Source organism: Alternaria alternata, assembly GCF_001642055.1.
Source record: "Alternaria alternata strain SRC1lrK2f unplaced genomic scaffold CC77scaffold_1, whole genome shotgun sequence".
Classification (NCBI taxonomy): Eukaryota; Fungi; Ascomycota; class Dothideomycetes; order Pleosporales; family Pleosporaceae; genus Alternaria; species Alternaria alternata.
In genome coordinates, this window is record NW_017306190.1 from 307,194 (window position 1) to 329,384 (window position 22,191).

At 51.8% G+C, this 22,191-nt stretch overlaps 10 protein-coding genes across 10 annotated transcripts; 5 read left to right on the forward strand and 5 right to left on the reverse strand.

Moving 5' to 3' along the window:
- Nucleotides 1–21: 21 nt before the first annotated feature.
- Nucleotides 22–1,227, forward strand: CC77DRAFT_903435 (hypothetical protein; the record flags this gene model as incomplete). Its single annotated transcript, XM_018533604.1, has 1 exon — nucleotides 22–1,227. A coding segment is annotated over one exon (1,206 nt), but the record flags the coding sequence as incomplete, so codon positions are not given.
- Nucleotides 1,228–2,813: 1,586 nt separating this feature from the next.
- Nucleotides 2,814–4,274, reverse strand: CC77DRAFT_1015136 (SUR7-domain-containing protein). The gene is made up of 3 exons (XM_018523968.1): nucleotides 3,781–4,274; nucleotides 3,245–3,725; nucleotides 2,814–3,194 (listed from the first exon to the last, which is right to left on the reverse strand). The coding sequence occupies exons 1-3, from the start codon at nucleotides 3,791–3,793 to the stop codon at nucleotides 2,939–2,941; spliced, it is 750 nt and encodes a 249-aa protein (XP_018391186.1). The 5' UTR covers nucleotides 3,794–4,274; the 3' UTR covers nucleotides 2,814–2,938.
- A 56-nt stretch (nucleotides 4,275–4,330) lies between these two features.
- Nucleotides 4,331–5,346, forward strand: CC77DRAFT_923598 (hypothetical protein; the record flags this gene model as incomplete). Its single annotated transcript, XM_018533745.1, has 3 exons — nucleotides 4,331–4,582; nucleotides 4,630–4,932; nucleotides 4,981–5,346. 3 exons carry the CDS (start codon nucleotides 4,331–4,333, stop codon nucleotides 5,344–5,346), a joined length of 921 nt encoding a protein of 306 aa, XP_018391187.1.
- Nucleotides 5,347–5,460: 114 nt separating this feature from the next.
- CC77DRAFT_6163 (uroporphyrin-III C-methyltransferase) lies at nucleotides 5,461–7,329 on the forward strand. Its single transcript, XM_018532457.1, has 2 exons — nucleotides 5,461–5,903; nucleotides 5,952–7,329. Exons 1-2 carry the CDS (start codon nucleotides 5,606–5,608, stop codon nucleotides 7,280–7,282), a joined length of 1,629 nt encoding a protein of 542 aa, XP_018391188.1. The 5' UTR covers nucleotides 5,461–5,605; the 3' UTR covers nucleotides 7,283–7,329.
- A 1-nt stretch (nucleotide 7,330) lies between these two features.
- On the reverse strand, nucleotides 7,331–10,845 carry CC77DRAFT_6086 (hypothetical protein). Its single transcript, XM_018532434.1, has 2 exons — nucleotides 10,486–10,845; nucleotides 7,331–10,430 (listed from the first exon to the last, which is right to left on the reverse strand). Exons 1-2 carry the CDS (start codon nucleotides 10,523–10,525, stop codon nucleotides 7,771–7,773), a joined length of 2,700 nt encoding a protein of 899 aa, XP_018391189.1. The 5' UTR covers nucleotides 10,526–10,845; the 3' UTR covers nucleotides 7,331–7,770.
- On the reverse strand, nucleotides 10,770–12,070 carry CC77DRAFT_6030 (hypothetical protein). Its single transcript, XM_018532427.1, has one exon. It carries the CDS (start codon nucleotides 11,926–11,928, stop codon nucleotides 11,167–11,169), a length of 762 nt encoding a protein of 253 aa, XP_018391190.1. The 5' UTR covers nucleotides 11,929–12,070; the 3' UTR covers nucleotides 10,770–11,166.
- Nucleotides 12,071–12,498: 428 nt separating this feature from the next.
- Nucleotides 12,499–13,562, forward strand: CC77DRAFT_925187 (hypothetical protein; the record flags this gene model as incomplete). The annotated part of the gene is made up of 3 exons (XM_018533846.1): nucleotides 12,499–12,548; nucleotides 12,601–13,157; nucleotides 13,207–13,562. The coding sequence occupies 3 exons, from the start codon at nucleotides 12,499–12,501 to the stop codon at nucleotides 13,560–13,562; spliced, it is 963 nt and encodes a 320-aa protein (XP_018391191.1).
- A 1,171-nt stretch (nucleotides 13,563–14,733) lies between these two features.
- Nucleotides 14,734–16,328, forward strand: CC77DRAFT_1055896 (hypothetical protein; the record flags this gene model as incomplete). The annotated part of the gene is made up of 4 exons (XM_018527861.1): nucleotides 14,734–14,816; nucleotides 14,865–15,016; nucleotides 15,122–15,625; nucleotides 15,688–16,328. 4 exons carry the CDS (start codon nucleotides 14,734–14,736, stop codon nucleotides 16,326–16,328), a joined length of 1,380 nt encoding a protein of 459 aa, XP_018391192.1.
- An 83-nt stretch (nucleotides 16,329–16,411) lies between these two features.
- On the reverse strand, nucleotides 16,412–17,871 carry CC77DRAFT_1026941 (DUF1688-domain-containing protein; the record flags this gene model as incomplete). The annotated part of the gene is made up of 4 exons (XM_018526340.1): nucleotides 16,412–17,049; nucleotides 17,103–17,276; nucleotides 17,331–17,655; nucleotides 17,716–17,871. The coding sequence occupies 4 exons, from the start codon at nucleotides 17,869–17,871 to the stop codon at nucleotides 16,412–16,414; spliced, it is 1,293 nt and encodes a 430-aa protein (XP_018391193.1).
- A 1,008-nt stretch (nucleotides 17,872–18,879) lies between these two features.
- On the reverse strand, nucleotides 18,880–22,017 carry CC77DRAFT_925810 (HD-domain/PDEase-like protein; the record flags this gene model as incomplete). Its single annotated transcript, XM_018533881.1, has 6 exons — nucleotides 18,880–19,358; nucleotides 19,413–20,205; nucleotides 20,261–20,853; nucleotides 20,903–21,069; nucleotides 21,115–21,766; nucleotides 21,816–22,017. 6 exons carry the CDS (start codon nucleotides 22,015–22,017, stop codon nucleotides 18,880–18,882), a joined length of 2,886 nt encoding a protein of 961 aa, XP_018391194.1.
- Nucleotides 22,018–22,191: the final 174 nt, after the last annotated feature.

The window sequence follows — 22,191 nt, forward strand, 5'->3', positions numbered from 1 at the left end:
CACCCTCAAAAATCTGTCGTAGTGCCACCGCCACCCGTCATCTTCATAACTGACCACACCACGCTACCCCCAACAGCCACCCGGTACATTTGCGGTAATAACGACATCGTCTTCCCAACTGCCTACACGCAGATCAAGTCCCTTCTTTCCCATCCAGCCTGTCCGCACCGCGATAGGTCATACAGTTGGTCCTGTCACTCCTGCGAATCCACCTTTACAACCAAGTACTGGTCCTGCGCCGCGATCCTCCTCGATTACTTCGCCGATTTCTATCCCGACGATACTCCTCTCATGCAGTCGATATGGTTCCATCTCCTAGATATCTGGCAAGAAAACGCGTCACGTCTTCCGTACGAAGCGGTGCTGGAAGCAGCCGAGGCAGCTGCAGCCATTGGAGCAGAGCTTCCGGGCGCGAACCATGCTAGGGCATTTGAGAAGAGCGTTAGAGATACAATTTCCCTATTCGAGGTTACGATCTGGGGGCGGAGGGAGTCCACGGGTGATCAGGTCATTTACGACCCTAGGGGTGAGGCGTGGTGTCCTGTGGGCGAGTATGAGACGGGGCCTTGGGTCAGTGGGCTGAAGCCCTGGGCACAGTTCCTAGGGGATGGAGGCGTGGGCGTTGCGCCGCCGTCCAATGGTCGTGTAGATGTTACGAATGAGGAAGAGGATAACGGAAATGGCACTAGAGGTGTCTCCAAGCAAAGGACAACAACAAGATATATTCCCCTCCCAGCCCTCGGCCTCATACAATCACACACCGAACGCGCCCGCGACTTAGCCGTACAAATCTTCAACAAACAAGACCCCGATGTCCTTACCCCTTCTCTCACGGAATTCGACGCGCACGATCTACCGATGCCTGTCTCACGCAACGAATCTCATTCGTACATCTCGAAGATTACGGGCCTGGAAACAAGTTATACCTTGTCGAATGGCGCCCCGCCTGTAATGAGATATGAGGGGCTGGGTGATCCACAGATGGTGCTGAAAGGGGTGACGGATTGGAGTTTACTAGATGAGTGTGTGGCAAGTTGTAGAGGAGTGGACGCTTACGTGCCGTTTAGTGGTGGTAGTTGGAATGATGATATGGAGGATGGTGATGAGGAAGACCAAGAGGATGGGTTTGACATGTGGACCTTGATTGAGAGAGGGACATCGGAAGAGGGTAGTAAAGCGTTGGATTTGAGGGACATGTTTGACACATGGTGTGGAGTTGACGAGATTTGAATGTCTGTCAGAACGCAGCCCTGCACCACTACGTTATGCAACCAAAAAGGTACGTATGATCAGCGAAGCACTGATCATGTCGCAGGATAGTATATATCGCCAGCCAGGTCTGACACTGTACACTGATACAAAGATAGACAAGTAGAAAGTTCTTCGGCGTAGTCTCTTGCAGTACTTAGGCATAACCCCCTACACAACCTTTAAAATCGAAATACTATATCTAAGCAGATAAGTAATCTAAGACAAAGTAATGCATATAGCTTAAACTCAGCAGTAGTACTTTACTGACTAGCACCGAAAGCTCTTAGCAATCCTATAATCTTTTTGCTCGTTTCCAGAGAGTCCTCTAGTGCTCCCCATGCCGTATGATGCGTCATTACAGTTTTCTTTGCTACAAGATTGTCAGACAGTTTCTCGCTAGGCCTCCTTTTATATACTTACAAGTAAAAGTCGCAGTGAAGGCAAACGCCATTCGTTCTCATAGTGTAGGTTGATTGATCATTTGGACTCTCTCCGGCTTTTCTGAAATTTTGGCACTGTTTGCCACCATTGATAGCACCTGCAGTGCCAGGTCCGAGGTGATTATCATAGAAGTCACCACAATGGCCGCGCGCTTGAAGAGCTGCAGGAACTGCAACAGTAGACATGACGGATGCCAGGACCGCAAAGCCGAAGACAGAAGAGAAGTACATTTTAATGACAATGAGACTGTAGCTTGTATGTGGAGGACCGTGGAGTGTGAAAGAGTTGTGAGTATGCGAAGCAAACAGAGAACTGGGTAGACTTAATACGTGCAACATAGGTATCTGCACGTGTTAGAGCGGACAACACTAAGACGACAAAGAATCATGTTATTCGTGGTCATTATGCGAGACACAACATTGTTTTGACACAAAGCTTATCATGCTAGCATTGTGGCAGCCAAACATCGTGACTGCAGAACATGCTGATGCTCATTTACCCTGTTGTTCGAAGATTTCGTTGTCTAAACATCATCTCCACAGCATGTTATTCGTCACACTATGGTTGTAATCACAATGATCATGCTATAGGCATCGAACACGCTGTTTACTGCTCATGGAGATATAGCTCGATCAACTTTCATCCCAGCCTCAAGTATCCACAGCACGTCGAATTTGAATATAGTGACGCAACTCTCAATACACTCTATCTTGGTGCCTTCTGATTGAGTAGGTACTCAACTAGACCTAAGATGGTGAGTTGATCTCGTGCAAGAATCCTTCCCGCAATACATAATTTGATGCTAAGCTACTCGAAAAGCCACGAAAAGAAGATTGCCTCTAACCAAAAGGATAAGTATGTCGTGAGACATCTGATCTTAGATTAGTGCTGCGTGACAAGTGTATAGCATAGCAGAAAGGATTCCGGCACAGTAGGAAGAGTACATGTTTAATCACATATTCTTTAGAGGCGTTACCATGTTTATGCATGTGTAGGTGCATGGGATATTTTTCTATGTACCCTTAGCAGGCTTAAGAGATAGTCGTTGGAATGCTGTTTGTATATCAAGTTACATTTGCTATATGGCATATGTACATTGATAGCATTAACTCGCTTGTGCGCTATAACATGGTATTATGTTCGTGCATTACAAAATCAAATCGTGGATATCGTTGCGTAAAAAATCAATGTTCCTCCACATGGCCATTCTTCAGTCTCATGGTCCTCCTATACATCCGGTTCCAGTTTAAGGAGAGTAATCCCTGGTCTTGCGTTGAGATTCAGTGTCCAAGAAGCTACCTCGGCTGCGGTTTGACTTGGTAGAGCGTGTTCGGCGCATGCTGGAAGAGCGATCGCCTCCGAGACGGCCACCAAGGCAGAACATGACGGTAGCTAGGAAGTAGCAGGCAACGGCAGCCCAGGTGAAACCCATGAGGTATCTTCCGATGCGTGCTTCGAAACCAGCGGAACGGAAAGCGTCACGACCCTTGACTACCCATGCGCTGGTGAAGTTAGTATAAATGGTAAGAAGTTTCGCCATGGATATGCTTACGTCATGAGAGCTGCAGCGAGCGTCTGGAAGAACAGAGCGACAAATGTCATCAAAGAGGAGAGGTATCCTCCAAGGCGGCTGCAGAGAGCAAGTAGACCGGAGATGAGAGCGATGGCAGCGAAGAAGAGGGCGATCAAGTAGAAAGCGAACATGAAACGAGACAGATAGTAGTACTGGTGTGTACCGATGAACTGCTCGGGGATGTTTTGCTGGGTGCCAAAGTTCCTGGGCGGGTCAAATGGCAGCGCCGGGACAGGTGAGCCGCAGTTGGCATTGTTGCCGGATGATGGGTCAGAGCCGCAGATGGCAAAGAAGGTCCATCGCGATGGGTTGCGCGCGTTGGGGATGCCGTCGGTGGATGCCTCGAGGAAGTAGAATTTGTTAAGAGGACTCTTGTTGACACCACCAGTGAGGATGTTTAGGAATTGGAAGAGCAGGCCACCAGCGACCAGTATCAGCGAACTGAAGGCGAGGATAGGTCCTGAGTAGCGTGTCAGCAAGCGCGCAGCCAGAACAGGAAGCGACGGACGACGTACTAGCCACTGCCATTTTTGAAAAGTCGCCCAATGGAGAGGTTGTCGCAAGGGTGAGTGTTTATTAAGATTAGGATGCACGATAATGGTGCTATTACAGTGGGATGATTCGACGTAACTAGCTGCGTGTCCAACGCGCAGTGAAAAGAGGCCTGGCGAGCTTGTTTATGAGCGCTGGCCAGCGGTGACGTAGCCCTCGACACAAGTGAATCGGGCTCTTTATTGGCGTCGTCGACTAGCTTCATCATCGCACAGGGTTACGACACTATCGCGCGCGCTTTGCATCATCCCGAGGCTCGTCGACACACCAAAGGGTCCGCGGCTTGCCTGGAAGCATGTTGGCGGATGCGACGGATCGTGACGGTGCGAGTTAATGAGTCGGCAAGTGTCTGAGGTGTGCGGCATCACATGGTGAGATGGGTGAGGGATGCAGGGATGGCTTCCTTCCTCGGATAGTAGCGAAGATCTCCTGGGTGAGTTGTGGAGCTTGGCCATCGAGCCCGGGCAGCAGCCAACAACAACCTGCACCGTCGTGCCTTGGAAGCACATCACCATGTCCACCGCTGTATGGCCGCCCATCGATGATGCCCGCCTCGCTGATGAGCAGGCGGCGTCGCAAGCGCGAGAGCTTGAATGGCTGCTTGTGCAGCTCCGTGAGACGCTGCAGTCGCTCAAGGCAGGCCTGGAAGAGTGCGCTGCTCTGCTTGCGCCTTCAGAAAACGGCTCGACACTTGTGCTGACTTCGGTGCGCTCCGAGAGTCTCAAGGGCCTCATTACGCGCATTGGCACGCGCATCACCAAAGGCGTATGTCCTTACTTGTCTGTTCTGATGCACCAACTCACACGGCGCAGAATGTCAAGCTCCGTCTGGCAAGCCTCCCACCACCCAAAGGCTCTCTGACCTACGACCTCGCCATATCCTCTGCACCGCACGCGCCTACACTCGTCGTGCCCCAGCTTACTGCAATCCGAACGTCCATCAACAGCTGCCTCGACGTCATCGACGTGGCTACTTGGGGAGGCGATGCTACCAACGCCAATTTTGTCTCTGGCCAACTGCAGCTGCTACACGACCATATCCTGGAGGCGCAAGCCGCATTGAAAGGCTACTCAGACGTGCAGCCGCCGTGGTGGGAGAATCCTGTAGATGACAAGGTAGGCTTCACATGTAGAACACACGCGGGCGTTACTGACGACTCATAGACCTTCGATCCTCCACTGCCAGCGAACGTGTCTTTCCATCTGTTCGTCTTCGATGCCGCCCTTGTGCTCGAAATCCGCACTCTCGAACCACATAATGCTGGGGACAGCACATCGCTCACCGGCTTCAGCATTCGCAACACCTTTGCATCCGCGCTCGGCGGTGCAAGAGCACCTGCACACGATGAAGCCGATCGTACATTCAAATACAAGGACCACGACGTTCGCGTCAAGGAAAAGATCCGGGTAGAGAGCCAAGACCCCGCTCTGATCTCCGCCTCAGCAAAACTTAACGCTCTTGGACACAGTGTAATGTTGAGCCGAAAAGCGCTCAACATTGTAATGGGCCGCGACGAGCAAATAGACTAACTCCGCGCAAGTTTGACAGCAGTCAATTGCACCATCGACCATTGGGCGGGACCACCACTCACATGTCGCCTTTTTCCGCGGGGATGCCCTTAGTGCGTATCGCGCCATATCGGCTCGTCGCTATCGGAACAAATAATGTGCACTCGCATTATCAACGCCGCCGAGGAGTTACCGCATCGGCGATTGTTTCTACTCATATTATTGCCCCTCCTTTCTGGCATTCCAAGTTGTTGCGATTTATTCTACATCACACTTCAACATGGCTCCAGCACTTCTTACCGCGGTTGACGCCACATCCCACATCCACCTTGTAGTAGGGTCCAACCCACTTGCAGGCGCGCGATGCGCACGATCAATAGAGGTCGGTGCGAAACCAATACTGCTTGCGCCCGAGGACTCCACACTTCACTATGGTCTCGTCAAGCGCATTGAAGTGGGCGAAGTAAAATGGCTAAAGCGGAGTTTCGTCGAGGAAGACTTGACCACACTTGGAAGGCCAGAGGTAGACGGCGTAGTGGATGCCGTATTTGTTACCGCGGGCGGTAAACATACATCAGGTAGGCGACATACCTCTACATTCCAGGCTTCTTTCTAACTCGCCACAGCGACCCACATCTCAAGTCTTTGCCGGAGACTACGCATACCAGTCAATGTCGCCGATGCACCGAATCTCTGCTCCTTCACCCTCCTCTCAACACATTCGGATGGTCCTCTACAGATTGGTATCACAACATCTGGAAAGGGATGCAAACTTTCTGCAAGAATAAGGAGGGAGATTGCGGCGTCGCTCCCACCGCGCCTGGGTGATGCGGTTGAGAGGCTGGGGACACTGCGGAGACGCATATGGGAGGAAGATCATGCAGCGGAACTATCGCAAGACCTAGAAGCAGAGGAAGAGGACAGTGGCCAGCCAGCGACATTCAACAAATTGATCCTGGAAGAAAGCAAAGAAGCAGCACGGGGACGTCGCATGCGCTGGCTATCACAGATATGCGAATACTGGCCTCTACGCCGTCTTGCGGGTATTACGGATGCAGACGTCGATATGTTATTCCGTGAATTCGCCAGCAGTAGCCCCTCGAAAGTCGGGCCCACTGCCACGACTCCCGGAAGACGTGCAGGCCGTATTATCCTCGCAGGCTCTGGTCCTGGCAATCCCGACCTCCTTACCCGCGCAGCCCACAAAGCCATTCTCTCTGCCGATCTGATTCTCGCCGACAAACTCGTTCCCGCACCCATTCTCGACCTCGTTCCCCGCCGCGCCACCGTCCACATCGCACGAAAGTTCCCCGGAAATGCAGATAAAGCGCAGGAAGAGCTCTTGGAGCTAGGTCTGGAAGGACTCAAGGCCGGCAAAGTCGTAGTCCGGATAAAGCAGGGCGACCCATACATCTACGGTCGTGGCGGCGAAGAGTACGACTTCTTCCGCGCGCATGGTTTCATACCCAGTGTCCTACCTGGTATCACAAGTGCCCTAAGCGCACCCCTCTTCGCTGCGATACCTGCCACACACCGTGGTATCGCAGACCAAGTGCTCATTTGCACTGGCACAGGTAGAAAAGGCGCGCCCCTCGACCCACCAGAATTCGTAGCTTCCCGCACACTCGTCCTCCTCATGTCGCTTCACCGTCTATCCGCACTAGTCGAAAGTCTAGTCGGCAAAGGGTACCCTGCAGAATTGCCCGTCGCTGTACTGGAACGAGCTTCATGTCCGGATCAAAGAGTCATTAGAACGACTCTGGAACACGTTTGCGCTGCTGTAGAAGAAGAGGGCAGCAGACCTCCTGGACTCTTGGTCGTGGGTAACGCGTGTAAAGTGCTTATGAAGTACGAACAAAGATGGGTTGTCGAGGAAGGGTTCCATGGACTGGATAATTTGGGTGGGGATGGCGAATTGGAGATCAGTAGACTTACTGAGGCGGCTATTGCCGCGTAGTCGTTCGAGATACAAATATCAAAAACTTGACACTTCAGATGCATCAACTGTACAAGTGAGGCAAAAGAACTAACTTCCAATCGCATCATGATGGTGTGCATTGGTGTTGTCATTCTCCATATTCATCATCGTCCATATCTCTGCTATTCAGCTCTCATAATTACTAGGCCTATTTGCTTGCCTTTCCGTTTGCACGTCATTATCACATGGGAAGCGTAGTCTGTCTACGACTCCCACTCTATATCCAAGATTTCCTCCCACCATTACCATGTCGTACTATACAATTCCTTTTACGTTGCGTAAGATTCGTTCAATTCCAAGATCATTGCGCCAGTCGTCCCAAAATGCCGTGAGTCCCGTTAGTTCCATAATATTCCCCAAAAAACGCCGATGCTAAAAGTGTGATGGTGCTGTGAAAAACTCGATATTGCATATGCGAGTGTGGTTGTAATCGTAAAGGTACGTTGCGTTACGTTCGTGTGAGAAGCCTAAGCCTGGCTTGTCCAGCTCTTCCTCTTGCTCTTTTGCTGCTCTTCCCAGATGACGAGCTCGCGACCACTCCTTTCTCCACCACGGTGGACGCGATCGATACCGAGGTGCTCGAGGCCGTCGCGACCTACGTGGATGCCGAAGCCATAGCGAATCTTATGGGGATCGGTGTAAGAATTGTGTTTCTCGCTCTTGCGTCCTTTTCCCTTCTTCTTGTCGCCTAGGGCCGGTTCTGCAGCCTCGTCATTACGCAGGTTGTTGCGCGACGGGCGGACCAGGGAGAGGGCCGATTGCGCCCATGTGCGCTCGGCGTAGGTGGTTCCCATTAGCTTTGCTACAAGCTCGGGCTTTGTCTGTGGACGAGAGAAGGCGCGGTCAACGAGGATTGGAGACTGGTATACCCAGCTGATTATCTCAGAGAGTGTGTTGCTGCGGTGAGGAAGGGCGGCTCGGCGGCGACCTGGCAAGAGAGCGAGGAGGCTGATACCGTACAAGGCGAGGAAAAAGCAGAGGGCGTAGTATCCTGCAAGCTCTGCTGCGACACGAACGACATCTTCGCCGCCGTAGTATTGCGTCCAGAAGCAGCCTCCAGCAAGAACAGGAAGGGTGGCTGATGTCAACGAGACAAAAGAAAGAACTGCTGTTTGCCAGTGTCTGTTCTCGAGCGCTGCTAAAGTAACCGAGAGAGGTAAACGGCAGGCATAGTCGACTAGCAGGGAGGCTTCGGCGGTGGCTCCGCCCTTCGCGGACAGCGCAATGTAGGGCTGGAGTACACGGAGGGAGTAGTCCAAGGACAAGAAAGCCAGGAAGAGGAAATTGGCAATCAGTGCTGGGATGAAGGAGTAGAGGAAGTTTGAAGCCGAGAAGCCACCTGAGTCTGTACGGGCGAAGACTTGGGGCAGGAATCCAAGTCGAACAGCGTCATTTACAAAACTGACGACCAGGAAGGCGACTAGCAATACGCCGGCGATGACGATCCATGCAATAACTGAAGTGTCCTTCAGATACCATGGAAGGTATCGCAATCGCACGCTCGGGTTGCGGATGTCGGTGCGGATAGTGAAATCGTTGCCCTGGGCTAGCTCAGAACTGGTGCGCTCTGCTCCCTTCTCCATGATACGCCCTCGCTCGACTGAGAACCTCCGAATTCCAGCACCCTCCTCGCCGATGCCATAGAAGACGTCGCTGGGCCTTTTGGTGGTCGTCCAGTATCCAAGGCGATCTGCGCGGTTGCTGACAAGGTGCCAATCGCCCTTCTCAAATGTCTCGGAACCGTTGTAGTCGGTGAGGTTGTTCGAGCGCTCGAGAAGCGAGATGATATCGGCAAGCGATCGAGGATCCCACTTCAGGCCAGTCGGGTTGCGGATAAGGAAAACCAGCAGATAGACCAGGGCGATGACAAGAAGAATGTAAAGAACAACGATGGTCCAGACGATGCCTTGGACGGCTACCCATCGCCAAACACTACGTTCTAGGTCATAACGTACGTTAAAAGCAGAAGCAAGAAGGGGTATCGTCCAAGTAAACAACCATGATACGAGGAAGAAAACTCCGACGCCGGAGTGTCCAGAGTGGAAATGCTCAAAGTTGGGCAACAAGAACTGCATGGGGTACAGTCGGAGGAAGACAGCTTCAGATCGCTTGTGGAAAGAATCAGAAGCCATTGAGATGAAGGGTATGAGGCGTTGGAGAGCCGTCTGGACCTGGATGAGCCAAAGCAGCAAAAGCATTCCGAGTAGGGTTGGGAGGTATTCGAACACGAAATAGCGGTTGTCGCCAAAAGCGTTGTAGTTCCATAGGCCGCCAACGTCGTTGCGGTTGGAGTAAACCGCGGAGAAGATCAGTGCGGCGATCATAAGGATGCACAGGAAGATGAAGATACCAAGCCAAAATGGGCGAAGAATGGCTGGGAGGAAGTGGAGTGGCGCGTGCTGAGTATGAGCTACGAAAACGTCATCTTGTGACCGAGGAGGCGAGGGCGACTGCTGTTGCCTGTACTGCTGGGATTGGTAGTGCGGGTTGTAAGGTTGCGTGGTAGCCATAGGTGCTGGGGCTTCCGCAAGCGGTGTTGATGAATTCCTCAAAGGTTTCCGTGGTATCTTTTGCGACATCCTTTGCTGTGTCCTCTGTTCCTGGGCCATATATCCCAAGCCATTGTCGTGAACGATCCTATCGACGGGATAATCATCTTCATCGTCCTCTGGCCGAACCTCTGGGTATATTCTCGATCCTCTGACCTCCTCATCCCGAGTAAGCTGGTCGATAGCAAAGCGGATGTATGGCGTAGTGTCTTGGCCTGGTGTGGTTACCTGCGATTCGGCGTCCATGTTTGATAGTAACTGGGAGCGTCTCGCGTCTCGCGTGTCTGGTCTCGATTCCTCGGCAATGGTAGAGACGGCGGGTGACTGAGGGCGTTGAGGCTGCTGCCTGGGGATACCGATACCTCGTAGGGACGTTATTGGGACGTCAGTGTGTGGCACCAACTGCTCATGACTTTGCGCTGGTGTTCGGTGGGCAGAGGGCGGCGTCCGGTAGGAAGGCTGTCTTTCTTCGCTCGAACTAGACGCCTGTTCTGACGCGCTGTAGTAGCCTTCCGAAGCAGCTAATGAAGCAGCAACGCTCTGCTGTGAGGTTTGGTGGGATAGTTGAGGTTGAGAGACTGGGACCTCGGTCAGCCTGATGCGCGTCTTGAATAGCCGGTGCAGCTTACCTACCGTTGGTTTGCTTGAGTTGGAATCCAGGCTCCACATTCATATCTTCTTCGGTACACTAATCAAGTGGAGTCGTTCAAGAATGATAGCATTGTGAGGATTTTCTGTAGCTGGGCGTGGAGAAGTTTTCTACTCGAGATGGCGGGTGCTTGAAACTGTCTGCCAGCCACCCAATTACGCTGGGGAGGCTGGTCCCAATACCGCTGGGATCACATTGGCGCGACGCATGTATCAACTCATCAATGGAACCGGGAATGAACAAGTTTCTCGCGTCTACCGCTTGCCATTCGCCGGATATTGTTGCGGTATGCCTGCTGTGTTGTCACTGGAGATAGCTACGATAGCTTCCCCGCGATGATGATGTACTAGCCCCAGCCTGAGAGGCTCGTGCACACCACACGTCCATCTTCCAACGCCCTCTCCTCACGGAGAGAACCGACCATAACTATTAAAGTCACCATGCCTGCTCTTTCCAACCATGTTTCTTATCGTCTACCGTGGTTCGACGTGATGTTGGACGCTCTTGTATTCATCCCCGCCCTTATCGCTGCATCCTAGTTACGCGAACTCCTTGGCTTATGGACCCACGAACGCGTTACTTGCGACGCACATGGTAGTTTTGCAGAACGTGCAGCTCTCAGTTCAGACGTTCATGCTGAAGCGACAGCGTTGGTTTAACATCGCTCACCGCATCCGCTTCAGCAGCGTTTTTCGAGCCGTTAGTATATAGCCACAACAACACGCTCCACTTTTCCCAACGAAGGCTGTACCATTTAAGCACCGCCGCCTCGCCCTCAGGCGCTGCAATAAGGCAACCAGGCTGTACTCATGAATTTGAGCTCTAGAGCTTGGCTTTCTAAGCCTGTTCCAGTCAAGTACGGTGCGCTGTTCGTCTGTTCGGATGTCCACATATCGGTCTGAGCTCTGAACGATCCAGCCGCGTGATAGTGCTAAACATCTGGTGGCATCTGTAGCACAAATACAACCTCTTCTTGGCTTCAGCCGCGCAACAAGCGAAATCGAGAGCGGAACGCAGACGCCAAGCCAACTGCTTATGGCTGACACACCCGTACAGCCGCATCTCTTCCTCAGGTCGGCGAACACGGATTTTGTCGCACAATGTGGCGACCGGGTGTTTATAAGCACGATTTCTGAGACATACAGCCTGAGTTTACAATCCTCTCGGTGCCGGAGTAATGTTGGCTCATGCTGACATCTTGTGGGGCCGCGCGCGCTGTTGAGAAATGGCCCCATCCCTAAGCGCATCTTGGATGTCATTTCGATTAACGACGCCACCAAAGGAACGAAGTTGTGATTGACACTGCTCCACACCGCCCTATGGAGGCCTGAGGTTTGTTGTGGGTCGTTTGAAAAAGTGCAGTCAAGAGAAGGAGCACAATGGGCTTGTGTTTCGTGATGTGTTGGTAGTATGCCTAACAAGACCATCGTGGCATCGCGTCGACTTTCCGCTATACACGCCGTTGCTACCGCGATGGAAGAGGGCTGTGCTGAGGCTTTCACGCTCAGATCAAATCCCGCCACGGGGTACGGGTCGGGCTCTAGGCTCGTCAATCCTTCGCTTACTTCCTTTCAGCTACTAACGCGAATTGTACGGATAAGCTTCTGACAGTACACCAAAATACATCACACAAGGCCAGCCACCATACGGCGGAGTGGCGACTATACCACATTGGATCACGCGTGGTCCTCTATTGGCGGGTGCTATGCACAATGTCTTCCTGCAGTGCTACCGTTCAGGTAACGCCCCATTCAGGCGTTCCTCGCGCGTGCTTCGAGACATGGAGATACATGTTTGTCCGTGTGCTGTTCATCTCTGATCTAGCTGACATATGCCCCGTTCTTTATCATATCTACCGTCTTTCTACTAGGATTTGCTGTACTTACTCTCGCTTTGGTCCCATCTTTGTTTTTGCGCCGTTTGGTTTGCAACGTTATACTTCACTGTAAACTTTACCCATCTAAGACTTTTTCCTTGCTATTGGAAGTATCAACATCATGTCTAATTCATCATTCTACGACTTTCATTGCCCGCAGGGAGGCAAGTGGTAAGGCAAATCCTAGAACTCAAGAGCAACGCGGATACTAAACCAACTCCAGGTATGCCTGTGATGCTGACAGTAAGAGCAAGTTTGTTGGTTGTTGCGGGAACGATCCGTGTACCACTGGTTGCCAACAAGGAGACATCCGCCCTGGTGGATACAACGCTTCACATCACGGAGAATTCGCAGGCGCCACTTGCGGAACAGGCAGCCAGTTTTATACATGCGGCTTTGGAGACACTTTCTGGGGATGCTGCAAACATGATGCATGCAAAGCGACACCGGCGCCCTCATGTGAGGGTGGAGACTTAGTTCCTGCCTTCCTGTCTCTACCAGAGCAGTTCGACGAATACGCCCCTGATGCCGCGAGCGCAACCCCAAGCGCAAGCTCTTCATCGGGTGACGGAAAGAGCAACACTGGTGCTATTGTTGGTGGAGTAGTCGGAGGTGTCGTCGGCCTTGCTATAATTGGACTGATTATCTTCTTCGTCCTTCGCAAGAGACGCAACCAGAAGCCTGCCGAAGGCGATATGGGGGCAGCGGCCATGGTTCCAATGATGAACAATGAGAAGCACGACCACAACAGGCACTCGTCACAGTTCAACGGCCAATCACGTACGTTATCTCGTCAACTCACCTAACAGTAAGCTAACAATTATGATAGCACCACCTACGTACTCTGCGCCTATCGGGGGTTCCTACCACGACAATACCCCTACCAAGGGCCATCAATCATACCACCAATACGCCAGCCACGCAAGCGAACCCCAAGAGCTGCCGGCAGAGTTCCCTGAATCTAGCACGCAACGGTACTCCGAACTTCCTGCTGGTGCAGATAATCGACGATTTTCTGAACTTCCCGTCGAGGCTACAGGACCTGCACCCCCCTCCGAGTTGGAGTCACCGCAAGTGTCCCCTCGACCTGTACAAGCAGAATTCCAGAATGATATGGCTAAGCGAGCGAGTCAAGGACGAGGGTTGGGAGTGATGACTGAGGAGGGACCGTCACAAAGGAACTAATTGCGCAAAGATCATATCGTTTCATGGAAAACTCTTCTTTCTTTCTTCCGTTTAGGTTCTTGTATTTGGGTTGTTTCATTGGACCTCATTCTGTACTTGCATATCATACCCAGTCTATCAGCGAGCGCAAAAATGTATAATATAACAGATGAATATCGGATGTTCACATAGAATCGGGACCCTATCAGAAGATTCGGCCAGGCTGCTCCTTTTCCTCATTCTGAATACCCTCCGTTTTTCTGATGTATTGACAGTAGTTCACGACAATATTCAAACTTAACAGACTAGAATATATACTATTGGGCCATATTGTTGCGTCAGCGTCACAGATCAGAACACACGAACTTGTCCGTAATCCTGCGGGCAGTGCCACCAAAACCCGCCACCATCGACTCAAGGCCCACCCAAACGTCAGCCTTTCCACGATGCATCTTACTGCGCCGCCACGCGGCAGCCATTGGCTTATTCCGGCAATCCCTCACACCACCTCACACCCTTTGTGACAATTATTACTCCCGGGATCTGCATGTTTCTGGTCTTCCAAATGTTTTCTCTTACAGCTCCTATCGGTCAGCGTTACGCCGTGGCGCGGTGGTTAGCGGTATGGTACGAATATGTTCGTTTTTCCATGTTAGAACACAGCAAGCACATTGGGGGGATATTCATTGCATCTCAGTCGATACACTCGAATACCAGAGCATGTAAACCTTCTAGATGATGCTACTATCTAAGAAAAAATAGAGCACCGGCGTCTTCGTGGTGCTGAGAGGATATGCACAACATACGTCAGATTTCTTACTTGCAGGTAACACCCGAAAAGGCTGGCCCCCATCATGTGGCCATATACGCAGGCGTTCTTGGAATCTCTCAGCCTGAAGACTAGAGAGAAGGTGCGTCGTGAATTCGGTAGTGATGATGCACGCGCAGAGGGAAGGTTGAGCCGCAGGGTTGCCCTTTGTTCGCAGGTATATGCGCTCATCGCCCACTAGATATGCTGACCCAGGGCTGAGTTCGAGTTTCAGTTTCACTTCCCTTCGAATTTTATTATCTATCGAGGGTTGCGTTATTTGAAGGGTTCTTCTTCGATTTCAGTCCCTGCTGCTACTCGGCGTTGGTCGCACTTGCTTCATCTGCCATCCACGGGCGCACCGCAGCCTCGTCATCTCGAATGATGTCGACCAACCTCACTAGCAGACAAGCGTTCTCTCCTTCTTGCCCAGCTGGAGGTACGTGGTGGTCGTGCGGCTATGGAACGTGAGGATCCGTCTTCATTAGTATTTCCAATCGCTAACACAGCTCCAGATTCTTTGTAGGTTGCTGCGCAAGAGACCCTTGTGAGATCACTTGTGCACAAGGTAACCTATATCCGGGCGCTTTTGATCCAGCCGCGTATGGAACATTTCCTGACGCTACGTGTGGAACTGGGAGCAAGTTCTTCACGTGCACTGCTGGTGGTAAGTCACCAACCAACACTGGTCGCCCTTAGACGTGCACTGAAGGCCCTTCATTCAACTTACACCTGAATTGGGACTTCTAGAGAACTAGCTAATGAAGTGCAGAAACGTTCTGGGGATGTTGTAAAACGAACGCATGCGCCCAGTCTGGCTGTCCGGACGGCGATCTTGAGCCCGCCATCCTCAATCGCCAGGACCAGCTCAGCGCCTATCATGCCACTGGCGGATCCACCACGATATCCAGCGCTACGGCTACATCATCGCCATCTTCATCTACCAGCGATGCATCTGTCAATGTGGCAAATGCATCCTCATCTACTACTACACCTGGAACAACCACGACGTCCACATCGGCCACTGCCTCCGCTCAAGCCGGAGAGAAAACACCGGTCGCTGCTATTGCAGGTGGCGCAGCGGGTGGCGCTTTTGCACTTGCTGTGGTCGTTGGATTTGTGGTATGGTGTCTTTGTTTCAGAAGGAAGAAAGGAAAGAACGATGGGAGTGGAGAGGGAATGGAGCAGAGACAAGACATCCTACCTATCGGTGGGATGACGGAAGACCAACAATCGCAACGACATCATATACACATACGAACGAAACCAACGGACCGTAAGTCAAATTGATCTTTTTCACCGACGGCTTGAAATGTTATACTAATATAACAGATACAGCCCCGCCAACCTACACATCTCCCAACCCAGGCTTCGACAACACCTTCTACGGCCATCCATCCCCTCTCAATCAGCACTCGCAATCCCCCTATGATCCTCAAGATCCGCGTTACATAGCCTACGCCCATCACGACCCGAATTACGCCTCCGATAACCCCGCATACCATAGTCACGCACACGAATGGCACACTCCACCCCAAGAACTCCCCAACTCCACCCCTTCAAATCCTACGCCAGCACAATTTCGTGCCCACAAATCCATGTACGGACATTTGAGGGGCCCGTCTGAACTATCAGGCGACGGATTAAGGAGCGAGTTGGACAGTGGAGGAGAAGTAGAGCCGGAATCGCCAGTATTAGGTGGTATGTGGAAGAGTGACCAGGGATCTAGAGATAGACACGTCACAGGCTCAGATACTCCACCGCAAGTGTGGATGGCGCCTCAGGATTGGGCGTCTCAGGGTACCAAACCTACGGCCTCTAATCAGCAAGGACCTGAAGAACGGAGAGAAGAACGCGAGCCAGGGGGTAGAATGAGACCGTATGGCTTGGGTGTATTGGATGATGCGCCGCAAGAGAGATATAGAACGGATGGAAAAGGAACGGAGAGAAGTGATGTAGGAAGGGGGATGAGGGGTTGAACGCAAGATTTTGTGAAGAATGTAGGTTTTTTTCCTAGTCGGTCGTGTTTCTTAATGGGCCAACCTTCAATCCTACAAGTCCCTCAGAAAACTGTCCCATCACTCAAGATAACAATCGGACTGCTCTTCGTCTGAGGCCTCTTCTCTTTTGCGACCTCTCTCCCTGCTTTCCACGTTCCTGCCTCAAGCAACTGCGCCATGCTCAAATCTACCCCTTCCATCCTCTGCAAGACCAGCTTGTACAGTTTGTCTACCAGCACCAGCGTCATTGCTCGCCACTCGACAATAGCATCGTCTCCCGCGGTGAAAGAAGGAAGACCGCTTCCGTCAGAAGTAGCCTTTAGACCACGATCCAGAGACGCAGGCTTCAGAGTCAGAACGCCGAGATCGACGAATAGACCGCCGTTGCGGTATTCGGGGAGTGCGGTCATGGAGGACATGTTCTTCCATGTTAGGGAGAGGATGCGGGTGAAGGGGACGGTGAGGGAGTAAGCAAGCCACTGGGTTAGTTTGTGGAAGGGTTGGATGAAGGTGCTTTCATCAAAGGTTTCTTCTTTGGATTGCGTTTTGAGCGTAGACAAAGGCCAGGCGTCACCCAGGGCTTGGCCGTTCACCACGGTACGGTCTTGGGGCCAGATGGGGATGAGTAGGTTTTGGAGGACATCCCAGAACGTTAGGATATCCAAAGTTGAGGGGTCGGAAGTGGTGGTCTTCATGTAGTCTGTATTATGTGGTAAGTACTTGATATAGTGATTGTGTAAATGATAAACATACCAACGACGTTTCCTGGACGGCCTTCTTCGCCGAAGATAGTAGGGTGGGAAAGCAATGATTTCCCCAGACTGCGTAGCAAGTTGGCTCGAGAATCAACACCTAGCATGGGGTTGCTTTCGGAGATTTGGAAGCCTTCTGCCAGTGTTTCCGTCTTCAAATCTTGTAGTCCCTTTCCTACACGCAGCACAGTCAGCACGGTTTAATCTCAACCGCAAAGCGTATACTCACCATCAACAATCGGTCCCCCATCCTTCTTCGCAGCGAATCCCCAGCTCTTGAACATGTATAAACTCGCCACCGCAATACCCTCACTCCTCTCGTACTCCGTCTTCGTTCCTGGCTCCACATACCGCCAGTGGTCTCCCGCACCAGCATCCAACAGCACCGAAACGAAGAAGAGATCGATCAAACGACGAGTAATCTCCAAATCGTCGCATCCAGATTTCTTCCACTCATCAAGCAAGTTAGCGATGCGGGGAACGCCGCCAACTTCAAAGTGTTGCCAGCGACCATGAGGTGGGATGGTGTGGAATTTGTCTGGACCAAAGTCACGCTAGTGGATTCAAAATCAGTGTCTTCATCATCGAATAGCTTGAGAAGCTTAACAACGAACCTTGATGACAGATGTCACATAATCCGCAGCCTCGCCCAGGCGCTCCTCGTGCACATCAAAGTGACTCAGTTTGCCTGCTTCAGCGGCCTCTCCCACAATCTTAGCACGCTCTCGCACCGCGCTGAGTGAGAGAAGGTATTTGACTTTGTCGTCCATCTTTGTGTTGCTGTGTGTTTGAGAAAGGTGTATAGAGATCACAAAGCTGTACGTCGAAGAGTAGGTGTTGTCAGGTAAGCAAGTGGGGTTTAGCGCCGCACTACAACGACTGCACTGGCCCAAATTAGGTAGTTATGTGCTACAAAAACCCACTTTGCGGAGGCCGCTCGTGACCTTGATAAGGGCATCGGCGTTTGCCGACGGTCATGTTTGTAAACGAGGTTTGTATGACTGATGCTGCATTTGAAAAGTCGCTTGCTGCGAGTGAGCAGAGATTGAGAATATACATTTCATTACGGGGTTTATCATCAGTTCGCTGAGCGGCAAATGCCAAGCTTGGAGTAGTAGCCGCTGCATCCACGTCTAAAAAGGTCGGACAAGAGCCAGCTATACACTCTCTTCTCATGCCAGCTCTTCAGCCAATGTCCTCCTTGTGCGACAGCGTCATGCTTGCACCGGTCCATGCCCGACCCAGTGTCTGAATGTCCTCTTGTCGTAACAACTGCAAAGTCGCGTAAACAAATGCGTCCTCTTGGTCGCGCAAGAGACAGTAGAACTAAGCCTCCCTAACTATAGAGGCCAAAATGCATGACAAACAGCAGTTGCCCTCGGTATACACGAAGCACGCTGGATGCGCGCAACCAAGCGCCCCGCCGAGATGAAGATAACCGACAAAGGAAGAGTGAAGATGCAGAGACAAGCCTGATATTTCAGGAATGCTAGCGCGCTGAAGTAGAACACGGATGAAGGCTTGCCTAAAGATACCCGAAGGTAGAACAAGTGAACCTCAGTGCGAGTGTTGTACCCTTGCTTTCCGCTGGCATACCATGCATAAGAGGTATCAATCCTAGAAGTGCCAGAGATGAAGGAGACCCAAAAGCAAGTGTCGCAGAGACCAAGGACTGCTTTTGAAGTGGTATGTTGAGACTAAAGGAAATACCGTGGTATCGGATGCGGCGTTGGTCATTAATGTAAGGTCAATAGAGGCGTAGAAAGGTATTAGTGAAATCAATCGTCGCTGTGGAGTGATCGCCCGGGATCGCTCGTCTGTGGTGTTCGCAACTGAGAAGAGCTACCGAAGCTGGAAAGTTGCTTCTCCGGCTCCTTGTGGCTAGGCTTTCGCTTGAAAAAGCTCATGATCTTGCCCGTTGTCGTCTTCCTGCCAGGACTAGAGCAAGTGGGTGATGTGGTAGTCGAATCGGGGTTCGGAGGCGCCAGAGAATCGGGTGTTACTTCCTTTAGCGGAGCTCGTCCATCTGCATCGCCGTTCCTAACATCGCGAGTACGTCGCTTTGTGCTCACATGTCGCCACCAGCTCGAGTCACGCGACACATCGGAGCGTGTTGCGTTACTGTCAGCGCTCAACTTGTTGTGTGAGTCCCATTGTTGCAACTTTGAGCCATCGTAGTTCCCGTTGGCAGTTTGCGACAGATCGACCTGGGAGTGACTTTGCGACGTCGGTTGTTGCGCAGGGTAAGGATCAAGAACTTTTCCACAGTTAGCTCAAATGCCATGACGGGTCTAAAGTGACGTTTACTCACCTTGACTGCGTCTGGCCTGGGAAGGAGCTGTGACCGGTCTAACACCGTCCTTCTTTGGTGATGACGACCGTGTCAAAGTGTCCTTACGATCAGTCTTTGACCGATCCTCGGAACCTGGAGATTGTCCTTTTGGGTCCGATGCATTTGGTGTTTGTGTTACCAGAATTGCAGTGAGACTGGGGTCTCTGCTACCTCGTCTTGACGATGTGGCATTTTCAGCAGAGCTCATAGCTCTTTGGCCAGGGACAGCGGTCGTCGAAGATCGCCGTGAGCTCTTGTCGATGATTGAAGAGGATCTTCGTGACTCAGACGCGACTGGAATGGAGCGTATAGAGCCAGTCGACCCTCGGCGGGCGGCTTCTTCTGGAGAGATGGTCTTGATCGCACTCAGCGGTATCTTCACAGTGTGTCCACTACCCCCACCAGACAGTGGACTCGGAGTTGGGTCGACGGCAAAGCCAGGTGTGAGTAGTCCAAGATTCATACTCTTGTTTTTCCTCTTCTTCTGACGTTCTTCATCAATCTTTCTCTCCCAAACACCCTTGTTTGTCAGGATCTCGTCGACAGCGAAGCGCATCGCAGGTAGGATGTCTGTGACAGCCTCGAACAGCGGCCTAGCGAAGATATTCATGAAGCCGATCTGGGATTCACCAAGCTTGATAATATCCTCTCGTACGGGTGGGCCACCGAACAAACAAGACGGCATGTCCAGCTCCTCTTCCATAAGTCCTTGGTTGCTGAACTCATCCGTAAGGATATTGGCCCATCTGGCTGCGGTCTCGAACTTCCGCGCCTAAGTTAGGAAAGTTAGATTACGTGCGCCAATAGAGTGTTGGCGCAAAACTTACCACATTACAGATATCTGCGCACTTGATTAGAAGCCCACAGGTCAAATCTTTCTGTTCTTCCTGTACTTTAGCGCTCCATCCGTCAACTACTCCTTTGTCATGCGCAACCTTCTGCTGTAGATTACCCAAGTCGCTCATGTATTTGAAATGGAGACCCATATCGGTCGCAAGTATGTTGTTGATCATGAGTTTGCGCATCGCAGCATCAGCGAACGCTCTTGGCCAGTAGCGGCGTAATATCTGAGAATAGGCAGCGCAGTGGAAGGATTCTAGGACGGAGCGGTCGTTGTAGAGTTGAGCGAGTGGTGCGTTCAATGCGACGAGGAAAGCGTTGTTGACTCCTGGATGACCGACATCATGTCCGATGGCTGATATCAATAGCGTAAGCGCATCAAAAGGCTTAAGAAGCTCAGCGATTGGTGATTTCGGAGCGGAAATACTGGAGGAGGCCGATGGGTAAGGAGGCAGAGTGCCGATTCGGACGAGGAAGTGGAAAAGAGCTTGGAGGACATCGACAACGTGACGGAAGTTGTGGTACTTGACGAATTCGTTGTAGGCGGTACGACTGGCCAAGAGAAAGACGATCATCTCATCTAGAGATCCGTTAGCGGAGAAGAGGGTACTGGCACGTGCTTCACTTACCTTCAGTTATCGCCCACTTCTCCAATTCAGGCATTTGAAGTGCATGCTTCAGCATGACAAAGGCGCCATAAAGAAGCTCATCGTCGGTGAAGTCGTGCGCCGAGAAGGCCCAAGTGCCTACCGCAGCTTCAACAATCATTTGGCGATCTTCATCAAGATGGAAATCCCTGCTGTCGTTAGTCGCGAATCTTCGTTTCATCGTGTGCACTTACGTAGATTCGAGTGAATCGCCTACTGTTTCGGGATTACAGATACCAGTCATCAGATTGGACACCATGGCCTCCCGAAGATAGGCGTATGGCTTAGTATCATCGACACCAACCCAAGACAGCTTCCGGTTTCTCTTAGTAGTCAGGAAGCTTGCTTCTTCTCTTGAGAACTCCTTCTGTAACCGATAGGCGTGAACGGCCAAGCCAAGCATGCGATCTCTTGACATGGGACTTGTCAGAACGTCGACGGCACCGGCATCCAGGTATCGAGTCAACCGAACCGTGTCACCGATCGAAAACGACACCTGTAGACCGGGCGACGGGAGCGGGCCAGCTGAAGAAGGCTCTTCGGTACCTAAGCCCGAGAGCATAACGACAGGTACGACGAGTTTGGAGAAGTTTCGCGACGAGATTTCGGAGGATATGTGGGTGAGTAGGTGCATGGCGTAGATGTCGTCGGGTTCACTGGTGTCTATCCGTGTGAGACGCGATGAGGTAGGCGACGGCGTGCGCGGTTCCCGAGACAGGCGCTTCATTCGCTGCTCTTCATCGTACGGTATGTCTATTATGACAAAGGTGGGAATGCTGGATTTGGTGGAGTCGATGAGCTGGTGGATCTTCTGTAGGCAGGCGCGGCCGGTGCTGCAGATGTGTACTGTTGGACGCGTCAGTAAGGATATGAGTGCAGATGGCGGACAGACTACCTTCTGAGGAGATGGATAATATCGCTTCAACATTGTCGTGTACCTCACGCGGCGATGTTTTGCCGAGCGCAAAGTAGCTCTGTCCTACATTCCCTGTGGTGGTGGTCCTCGCAACAAGCGACTTGGACAGCGTCTCTTTGCGCACATGCTCATCGTTGGCCCGCCGGTCAATGTAGACAACATTGCACGCGCCATGTTCCATTGTCTCCACCTATGTGCGGCGACCAGACAGCACTGGTCTCCAGCGCAGAGGGGAGGATGTTGCAGAGGAGTCGCAAAATGGGGAAGGTGGTGGATCGCGATGATGCGGCTGAAGGGGGTCGAGTAGAGTCACGGGTGAATGTGAGGCGGAAGCGTGGTGGATGCGATGGCCAAT

What these genes read in the sequence shown, in the direction of transcription:
- CC77DRAFT_1015136 (XM_018523968.1), bottom strand. An exon ending in CTCGCTGCAGCTCTCATGAC is followed by an intron (nt 3,195 to 3,244) that starts GTAAGCATATCC and finishes TAACTTCACCAG; the next exon opens with CGCATGGGTAGTCAAGGGTC.
- CC77DRAFT_6163 (XM_018532457.1), top strand. Translation starts at nt 5,606, where the DNA reads ATGGCTCCAGCACTTCTTACCGCGGTTGACGCCACATCCCACATCCAC. An exon ending in GGGCGGTAAACATACATCAG is followed by an intron (nt 5,904 to 5,951) that starts GTAGGCGACATA and finishes AACTCGCCACAG; the next exon opens with CGACCCACATCTCAAGTCTT.
- CC77DRAFT_6086 (XM_018532434.1), bottom strand. Translation starts at nt 10,525, where the DNA reads ATGAATGTGGAGCCTGGATTCCAACTCAAGCAAACCAACG. An exon ending in CCAACTCAAGCAAACCAACG is followed by an intron (nt 10,431 to 10,485) that starts GTAGGTAAGCTG and finishes CCGAGGTCCCAG; the next exon opens with TCTCTCAACCTCAACTATCC.
- CC77DRAFT_6030 (XM_018532427.1), bottom strand. Translation starts at nt 11,928, where the DNA reads ATGGTCTTGTTAGGCATACTACCAACACATCACGAAACACAAGCCCAT.